This window comes from Haliotis cracherodii, unplaced genomic scaffold (genome assembly GCF_022045235.1).
Source record: "Haliotis cracherodii isolate W230 unplaced genomic scaffold, xgHalCrac1.p SCAF_3, whole genome shotgun sequence".
NCBI lineage: Eukaryota > Metazoa > Mollusca > Gastropoda > Lepetellida > Haliotidae > Haliotis > Haliotis cracherodii.
Window position 1 is genome coordinate 14,885,899 of NW_027266286.1, and position 10,661 is coordinate 14,896,559.

Here is a 10,661-nt window from a genome sequence, read left to right on the forward strand (position 1 = left end):
TACAAGTTGCTGGGGGCCTCTTGTATCCCGGCCCCTGCCCGGAGGTAGCAGTTACTGTCAGGACACTACAATGGTGGCTCACATCAACATGGTAGGTCGCATAAACCACATCCACCTCCTGGAGACCGCTGATACGACGCAAGGCGGAGAAGTTGCACAGGCAGCAGTTGTCGTCGATGACGATGGCATTGCGTTGCTTGTTGCAGCAGCAACAACTGAGGGAGGGAATATTGCTATTACACAATGCATTATGTATATTAATACACAGGACATAGATAATGTTAATACACAGGAATACTCCTTGGTGTAGTGGAAGGTCTCTGTTTTGATTCCCGGCAGCAGCATAGCAAAAAAAACGTTAAAAGATGGTACTTGTTGTTACCCTGCCTGGCGCACTACATTAGAAGATACATGTATAACAAGGATTGGTCAGCTTAAAGTCAGTATATACTGTGTTAGTGGGAAATTCATTTTAAACTGGTATGGTACCTCTGTGGGATAGCACTATAAAAATGACATAAGTCTGGGCCAGTAGATGAGATGAAATGGGGTTTAACGTCGCATCCAAGATTATTGCACTTATATAGTGACATGCATGTACGTGTGTGTGTGTTTGTGTGGCTGCTTGTACTAGTCCGGACTGATGCCGATTTATAGTGCTAGCTCACTGACATACCATGCCGCAGTTTAACTTGAATACCCCCACTCAGACACAGTATACTGACTCCGAGCTGACCAGTCCTTGTTTCAGCCCCTTAATGCCGAGCGCCAGACAGGGTAACAACAAGTACCATCTTTTAATGTCTTTTGGTATGACGCGGTCGGGAATCGAACCCCGGACCTTCCGCTCTCCGGGCGGACGCACTACCACTAGACCACGGAGGCGGTCGTCTGGGCCAGTAAAAGCATTTGCATGCATGCATGGTCGTCGCGATAAAAGTGCAATAGTCTTGACCATGCAACGACCGAGCATGCATGTGGATGCTTGGATTAACATTGTGTTAAACCTTATATCACCTCACCACTTTATACAAAGGACAAAATGTTTTGGAAGTGCAGAAATCTTTTGATCCAAACGACTTTGAAACATTCCCTCCAGTAGCAGATTTTAGAAGTCACAGAACATTTTTATTTAAACCTCTTGGTATCTACGAAACGTCTAAATAAACATACAACTGATAATCTCAAGAACAGATGATACCACAAAGACTAGGTAATTCTTAACATCACAAATCATGTGTTACAACATCTACCCAAGGCAAGCGGGTCCATTAGCCTATATCAAAGTCTAGTTTCTACCCTTGCCACATCAAGGCCACTTTTCTTGGCTTGACCCTGGCGCAACCTTGCCTAGATCACGAGTTGTGCCCCTTGTAATGGAAACGCGATATCCAATATAGACGACGTCCTAGTCGATCAGATAATGAAGACATTCACAATTTCATCCCTGACACAAAAACATAGGTAATCGTTAGTGGGTTTAAAATTTGAAAAAGTCAATTTCGTGTCAACAAAGACAAGCAGCGGTAGATCAATTTCATGCGAATATGTACCAGTCGTGGATGTTGATTTTGTGAAACATTCTCTGATTGGACTATCGATATGTGCGACAGTCCAATCATATTTAGTACAGGAAAGTGAGCTTGATGTGGCAAGGGTGGAAACAAGACTTTGATAAAAATGTTAATGGACACTCTTGCCCCGGGAAGATGGTGTTACAATAGACATGATCACCTTCCTATCAATCTAACTTTAGTCTGAAAGCTTCCCTTACGTGAGAAAGGGCATGAGTCGACACAGCCAGGTCCCGGGGTTGATCATCATGGTGGCGGGCCAGCCGTACGCCGCCAGGGCGTGTCTCATGTAGTGGATGACGCGGCGGTAGTCCTCCATCACGGACGGCACACTCAGCTGGAGGAACTGGGTGTGGGGGGTGATGGGCACCCCTGACAGGTACTGGTAGACGTCGTTGTTACCCTGGGGACAGAGAAAGAGATATTAGTGCGGGTGGGGCAGTTCACCATGACAGGTTGTGTGAGGGTGTGGGGGGTGATGGGCACCCCTGACAGGTACTGGTTGATGTCGTTGTTACCCTGAGGACAGAGAGAGAGACATTATTGTGGGTGGGGCAGTTCCCATGACAGGGTGTGGGTGTGGGGGGGTGATGGACATCCCTGACAGGTACTGGTAGACGTCGTTGTTGCCCTGAGGACAGAGAGAGAGACATTAGTGTGGGTGGGGCAGTTCCCATGACAGGGTGTGGGTGTGGGTGTGGGGGGTGATGGACACGGCACCCCTGACAGGTACTGGTAGATGTTGTTGTTACCCTGGGGACAGAGACATTAGTGCGGGTGGGGCAGTTCACCATGGCAGGGGGGGGGGGGGGGTTTGATGGGCACCCCTGACAGGTACTGGTAGAAGTCGTTGTTACCCTGGGGACAGAGAGAGACATTAGTGAGGGTGGGGCAGTTCCCCATGATAGGGTGTGTGTGTGGGGGGTGATGGGCACCCCTGAGAGATACTGGTACAAGTCATTGTTACCCTAGGGACACGAGAACAGCTAGAGATTAACATGAACGGTTCATTATCCTTTGTGGGCTTGTAGTACATTAAACTTCATCAACCTGTTTGTCACCTCATACAACGACAGTGATACCCATGTTAATTTGTTAATTTTCACCACCTCATCAATTTTTTAAAACTGTCTTCTTTTCTCCCTGGGGCGGTCGGGTAGCCTAGTGGTTAAAGCGTTCGTTCGTCACGCCGAAGACCCAGGTTCGATTCCCGACATGGGTACAATCTGTGAAGCCCATTTCTGGTGTCCCCCGCTGTGACATTGCTGGAATATTGCTAAAAGCGGTGTAAAACCATACTCACTCACTCTTTTCTCCCTACTGACACCTGGTAGATTGTTTTGTAATGGAGGGCCTGGAAATATCATGTGAAGTTAAAAAAACAACTTAATTTTAATCTAATAATTCCAAGAACTAGCCGTTTCCTTGATTATCTTTTATAATCTAGCCACCTTTCAAGTCCTATTTCTGATGTTGCTAAAGACTACAGATTATCACTAACTGATAACTGCGTCGAATACCAGAAGAAACTAATTAAGCCAAGAACTCTGGGAATGTCAATATAATTTTCTGTGCCATGATCCATCCCCAAATTGTTGTCAGGTTTCAAAAAATGGTCAAAATAAGTCTATTTTCACACAAACATAGCATCATGGCTTAGCAGTAAAATGTTCAAAACTAAGGTTGTTGTTTTTTCTTTTTCAAAGTTTAGCATCTATTTTGATACTTATCATTTACTGTTAAAAATAGTAATAAACGTACCTGACATACACACGTAAAGTTATTACCTAGCACATGATAGATGACCTACTTATATGCTAAAGGATCCTGTAACTCACCTGATTAAATGACAAAAAATGATTTAAAAAAAATGAAAATGTGTACGAAATCCAAATTTCTAAAATTCTTATGAGAGAACTCTTTCAGTGATGACACATCTTGTAATATATTTAGGAAACCAAATATGTAACTTTGTAAATAAAACAATAATAGGTTAATGTAGTAAAACTTATATCCTGACACCACACAGAATTATCAAAGCTCAGCATTATTAATAGGCAAGTTGACGGGTCAGTTTCATTCATATTGTATTCTCAGCTCCATGGGGAGTATACAACCCAAGCTCCATATCACCATTTCATCCTACCGGGTACCCACCCACTCACTGCTGTGTGAACAGAGGCACAATTTGAACAAAGTCACCTGCCTAAGGAGATTAAACATGTTTTATAACCTGATGATAGCATGGCCATGAAAAAAACCAAACAAAAACAACATAATTACATAATCAACACAAGTCACCTGGTATCTGACTAGTAAACTTCGTAGAGTACTTTTTGTCATTTCCATGGGGACGACGACATTTACAGCAACTCTTTCAGATCTTTCAGATCATCTTTATGGACCAGTGAAAAGAAAAATTAATTTCTAACCATGTCCATTCAGTTACAGTGAGTGAGTGAGTGAGTATGGTTTTACGCCGCTTTTAGTAATATTCCAGCAATATCACAGCGGGGGACACCAGAAATGGGCTTCACACATTGTACCCATGTCGGGAATCGAACCCAGGTCTTCGGCATGACAAGCTAACGCTTTAACCACTAGGCTACCCGACCGCCCCTCCATTCAGTTTACAAATGAAAGATGATCTGATAGATGAAAATGCAATAGGTGAGGTGAAATGGGGTTTAACGTCGCGTCCAAGATTATTGCACTTATATAGCGACATGCATGTACGTGTGTGTGTGTGTGTGGCTGCTTGTACTAGTCCGGACTGATGCCGATTTATAGTGCTAGCTCACTGAGATAGGGTGCCGCAGTTTAACATGAATACCCCACTCAGACACAGTATACTGACTCCGAGCCGAACAGTCCTTGTTTTAGCCCCTTAATGCCGAGCGCCAGACAGGGTAACAACAAGTGCCATCTTTTAACGTCTGTTAGTATGACGCGTCTGGGGATCGAACCCCGGACCTTCAGCTTTCCGGGTGGACGCTCTACCATTAGACCAAGGAGGCGGTCTGACATAGTACAGAATATATATAGTAGGTGGAGGATTAACAGTAGTAACAACAATACATATATGAGTGGGATAACATAGGTAGGTGTTAACAACAAGGGGTTAATACTGTCACAACACGATGGACAGAGAACACATAGGTGGAACACAATGGGACATGAAGCCATTCAAACAGGATAAGTGATGGAAAAAATAGATTCTACAATTTAAATGCGATATAAAAAATTAATAACTTAAAAATAAAATTAATTCTCACTAGCATGAGACAAAGTAATTTAATGACATTTTTCAAACCTAAAAACTTTAAAGTGACATTTGGGAATACATGGAAGTCAACAACATCAAAGGCGCTCTCAACACACAAGGGACAATATAAATAAATAACATAAACACAGCCTGATTCTGAAGCCAATGGGGTCTCTCAGTACCTGCCATACGATGTTGGCCATGCGCTGCTTCTGGAACTGCCGAAGTAGAACCAGGCCTGCGATCACATCGGATGGCACCACATCTAAATCCCGGAAGAATTCCGTAAAGAGTTGAGCGATCTCGGCAATGGAGTTCTGAAGAGATACATAATGAATATGTAATTATCTTGCTTTTGATCAAAGTTGGCTATATACATTTTGTTGTTATTGCATTCAAATTGATGAAGTGGTGGTACAGTAATGCATTAGACGACAGCTCCCTTGTGAATGTGAAGATTGGTGAAACACATACAGATTGTGTTGTATGTTAGATCGAGAATACATTGTATGTGGGGTCAGACTCGTCATATTGTGTTGATATAGGGTCAGACTGATGTCATATTGTGTTGACATAGGGTCAGACTCTTCATATTGTGTTGATATAGGGTCAGACTCTTCATATTGTGTTGATATAGGGTCAGACTGATGTCATATTGTGATGTAGGGTCAGACTGACCTCATATTGTGTTGATATAGGGTCAGACTCGTCATATTGTGTTGATATAGGGTCAGACTCGTCATATTGTGTTGATATAGGGTCAGACTGATGTCATATTGTGTTGATATAGGGTCAGACTCGTCATATTGTGTTGATATATAGGGTCAGACTGATGTCATATTGTGTTGATATAGGGTCAGACTCTTCATATTGTGTTGATGTGGGGTCAGACTCATCATATTGTGTTGATATAGGGTCAGACTCGTCATATTGTGTTGATATAGGGTCAGACTCGTCATATTGTGTTGATATAGGGTCAGACTCGTCATATTGTGTTGATATTGGGTCAGACTCGCAAATTGTGTTGATATAGGGTCAGACTCGTCAACTTAAGTCCGACTTATTTCCTTTAAAATGCAAAAAAAATATTTTAAAAACTCCTGAATGGCAAAAGGCACCAGTTCAATGCAATATGCATGCTTGATGTGTAGCCAAAGTTTCATGAAGAAACATGGAATGACTTATGAGTTATGCTCCGGAAAACAAAAACTATCCTCTTTTGGACCACTGCACTCTTTGTTAGTCTTAGCTGTTGCCAAGGAAACGCAAAATGCACCCGTTTACAAAAATTAAAACAAGTCCTGAAAAGCAAAAGGCACCAGTTCAGTCCATGTCTGATGTGTATACAAAGTTTCATGAAAAAATACAGAAAGTTTCATGTGTCATGCTCCAGTAACAGAGCGACAGATGGATGGAATGCATGACAGCAATCGTTTCTATGTCCCAAGCAAAACATAGTTTGGGTGGGGATCAATAATATTAAACTACGATCCCAATACCATTCTTCTCAAATCGTAAACAGTGAGCCGAGTAATTGTGACAAACCTATTAGACATAATTCTTAAGTTTCAGACTTGTCCCTTTGGCCAGTTCAGAGGAAAGTGGACAGTAAATGGATTAGCAATGGACAACTTTTGGTCCTGGGGAACTAGACATGAAGAATTAGTCTCCGCAGTGTGAAATGCTTCCACAGTTTCCTTTTTCCCATGTGACATCTTCCAGGAAAAGAACAACTGGGCCCTACCAGCCTATGCTGGTCACAAGGGGTGTTTTAAAGTGAGTGAGTGAGTGAGTGAGTGGGCAGGCTCTGTGACTAAATAGTTGATGGCATGTCAACGTACCGCGATGGAGTGTATTGATGGTCATAATATCAATCACTGGATCGTCTGGTCCAGACTTGATTACTTCCAGGTCACTGTCATATACATGTAGTGGGAATCAATGTTCTTCTATGCCAAGTAAACTTCTACATTCAAGAATATACAGAAAACTACGGCTATAACAAACTCAAAGGGACCACTAATTTTAGTTCATTATAACACCTAGTTCATTATAAGCATATTTATACAGCAAATGGCCAGGACTAAAAAATAAGTTTGTTATAAGCGTGTTCGTTAAAAACAGTTTACTGTAACTTCTTTAAGTGGCATTTAGAAGTTGGTATGATGAAGTAAGACAAGTTCTATGGATGAACAACTTCTTTATTACAATTTGTGCGATGTTTCGGTGTAGATCCTAACACCTTTATCAAGCAACTGAGGTAATCACTTGCTTGATAAAGGCGTTAGGATCTACACCGAAACGTTGCACAAATTGTAATAAAGAAGTTGTTCATCCATAGAACTTGTCTTACTTCAGTTTACTGTAGTTGCAAAGCAGCATGATGGCAGATGTTGAAATATACCAGGTATCTATTTTCATTTCCTCCAGGAAGTGATGACTATCATCCCCAGGTCAATGTATCACGTCAACAGATTGTATACAGGAACTCCAGGTGTCAGGCCACCATCACAGCTCACATGACACAGATAGGTGGAGTATGCATCTCCTCAAATAACCAACACCCATGAAACTGCTGAAACAGCATCCAAGGATATGTATCCATGGTGTGGGCTGGTTAGAAAACTAGTACAAGTCTGGAAGAGCGTTCTTTATGAGCTGTCATGTGATGTACCCTGTCTGTGAGACCATTTACTCCAAGCCATGTTCATAGGCTCACACACAGGGTACATCACACAATATGGCCCAAAGAATTTATCTTACCGACAGACATTCATATATGATTGCCTGTTCCTTAACCAATCAGAATCTTGTAATACAATGTAAGGTAAGATATAATAGATTTTCATGTCTGGTTCTCAAGTTATACATTGTTTTTGTACGATCTACTTCTGTTTGACCAAAAAAGCAATGACATTTTCGGCATACCTCTCTTTGTGAGTCCCTAATGTGGAGGATTCAGAGATTCAAAAATATAGTATCCATTCGTGTTTGTTGACAGGGATGGAAATTAACTTAAAAAAGAAACAAGCCCACAGGAGATTCTTTTGCTGCTTGCCTGGTAGAAGGTTACTAATCCTTAAAGGTCGTGTGAACTCGGAAATTGTGTACATTATTCATTACAAGAAAGACTCGAAAGGTCGTGTAAAATGTCATGTGCAGCGATTTGACGGGGAATAAGTAACGATTGACAATTTACGTGTAAAAAAAATGATGGGCCCTACGGGCTAGTAGAATTATCATTTTAATAGCCTGAGGTAATTTCTTTTAGCCTCGGACCCACAGGCATGTGTTAATTTCTGAATCTGTGATGAAGTAAGGCACTCTTAATTAGGAGGTACAATTGTAGACATTTTAATTATTGCGACAAGTGAGTTGGGTTTAACGCCACTTTTAACAGTATTCCAGTTACATCGCCACGTGTCAGCATAATGTGGGAGGAAAGCCCGACGTGATGCAGGCCTCGGACGTTTACCACTTCGGTGAAACCCATGAGCACGGGTATGGTGCTGACAAACCTAGAAACATAATCGAGGCGAACCGGATTCGAACCCACAATCATAGGTTTCTGGCGTGCCCAAGGGAAGCAACTCTGCACAGCGAATCGCGGCGCCTTAGACGACTGGGCCACCTGTGCCCCCAATTATAGCGACAAAGATCCTGTGATGTAATGTATATTCTATAGGTTGGGTGCCTCAGCTCTGCTGCCATGCAGTCCTCGTGTGAAAACAGACACTGAAGGGACATGTGACGATTGCTGTGTCAATTGTCAACTATCACTGCTTTGTCATTTCACATACAGAACACAAAGTAATGTAAATGGGTTTACCGATTTCACAGAACTCATTAGCAAGAATTTCTCCTTTTTATGTTTCCAGCGAAAAGTATCCTCTAACTTGATTTGAACAAATTGCACAAAGTCTCTCTCAAGGGAAATCAAAATGCTATGGAGAACCTGTTGCAGATTTCTAGTGCAGGAGTATGCAATGAGCCACCAGCTCTATGTGTGTGATGGAGGCAGCAGCAGTGTCTAGAAGTCAGTCTGACACTGCTCCACAACCCGTGAAGATCCGGGGTAGAACAGATCTCCAGCAAACCATTCTTTCTGAAAAAGCTGACTATGCTTGTCGTAAGAGGCGACTAACGGAATAGTTTTGTACAGTAGAGATATATAAAAACACACTTGTGTTGCACAATATCTTTCTTAATCACATTTGGCTTAAAATTTTTTGGTCAGCTGGTAGGGGTTTAATCTGTCTAAAATGCAGGATTTCATTTTTTTTACAGCTACATAGATAAATATTTTATTCTGTCACAGAAGGCTTTGTTCTCTTTCTCAGTGGTTATGGTTGCCATTTGAATGCATATATTTCAAAGATGTTTTGTTTGTTTGATGTTTAACGCTGCACTCAGCAATATTCCAGCTATATGACAGCGGTTTGTAAATAATCTAGTCTGGACCAGACAATCTAGTGATTGACATCAAGAGCATCAATCCATGCAATTTGGACACGATGACATGCATCAACCAAGTCAGCAAGCCTGACCACCTGATCCCATTAGTTGCCTCTTACGACAAACATAGTCACATTTTTTTGTACTTATACTTAAGTACGTTGTACTTTCAACCATGTATCAGTCGGTGAATGTCAATAATATATTATTATTCATCTGTATCACTCAGAGTTTGTCTCAACCGGGACTTTTAATTTGAAGATCTTGATATTTTGTTATCTAAGCGTGACCTCAAGGCAGTGTGATTTAGTACACAAAATGGACATATTTGTGTTTTACTGATCTATACATCTTGATCCAGTGAAGAACAGTTTTCTAATTGGATTCTAATGAATACAATTATAATGACAAATAAGGCAAAATAACAAGCAGACTTCTGTCTTTTGATTTACCACACACACAAAACAAAGCCGTCATTCCCGAATTAAAAATTTAAATCCAATACTTGCTTAAAAAAAATTGAACATTCTCATTTGAAAAAGTGAACTTTCTCCTTGCCTTTTGGCTTCTTTATCTAGCGGGACGTGGTTACTGATTAAGTGTCCTTGGCTGCAAGACATCAAGCAGAAAACCTCAATAAGCGTTGAATGAAGACCCACAGTTCAGGCACTGATAAGTCTCGCCTATCAAGCAAAGGGGCAGGAGTATTGAGCTCAGCGGAAGAAATATTGGTGCGTATTTTGAAACTGTAGGTCTGAGTTTATCGAGAATCGAAGTCTTTTTAGGGTCTCAAAACGGTTAGTTGTGAATAAATCACTGGAGACGCTCATCATGCTGTAAGCTGCTCAGGGAAGGGAACCTGCATCAAGTGGGATGGTGTTTAGGAGGGAAAAGATTCCCTTGCTGCAGATGGGTACTGTGAACTGTACCAGGACATGGGAAACTCCATGATTCGTACAGGTCAAACAGTAGGGGCGAATAAAATTCCATTTAAGTTGAAAAAAGTAAATTATTCAATAAAGCTGCCTTTTTTATTTTCAAATTAAATAATATGGTCATATATCAATCATGATATACCTCAACACAGAATAGATGAGGTGAGGTGAAATGGGGTTTAATGTCATGTCCAAGATTATTGCACTTATATAGTGACATGCATGCACGTGTGTGTGTGTGTGTGTGTGGCTGCTTGTACTAGTCCGGACTGATGCCGATTTATAGTGCTAGCACACTGAGATACCATGCCGCAGTTTCACATGAATACCCAACTCAGACACAGCATACTGACTCCGAGCCGACCAGTCCTTGTTTTAGCCCCTTAATGCCGAGCGCCAGACAGAGTAACAACAAGTACCATCTTTTAACGT

The 10,661-nt window shown here is 41.6% G+C and overlaps 1 protein-coding gene across 4 annotated transcripts in view; it reads right to left on the reverse strand.

Annotated features, from left to right (window-relative positions):
• Nucleotides 1-10,661, reverse strand: part of LOC139475935 (diacylglycerol lipase-alpha-like) — a 165,434-nt gene that overhangs the window by 26,451 nt on the left and 128,322 nt on the right. For all 4 annotated transcript variants that reach the window (XR_011654035.1, XM_071259150.1, XM_071259149.1 and 1 more), the window contains 3 exons: nt 5,022-5,156; nt 1,775-1,977; nt 83-215 (listed from right to left, as the gene is read on the reverse strand). Coding sequence is in view for 3 of the 4 variants with exons in the window: in XM_071259150.1 (XP_071115251.1) it covers nt 83-215; nt 1,775-1,977; nt 5,022-5,156 (471 nt within the window). In the remaining variant the exon portion in view is untranslated. The remainder of the gene's footprint in view (nt 1-82; nt 216-1,774; nt 1,978-5,021; nt 5,157-10,661) is intronic.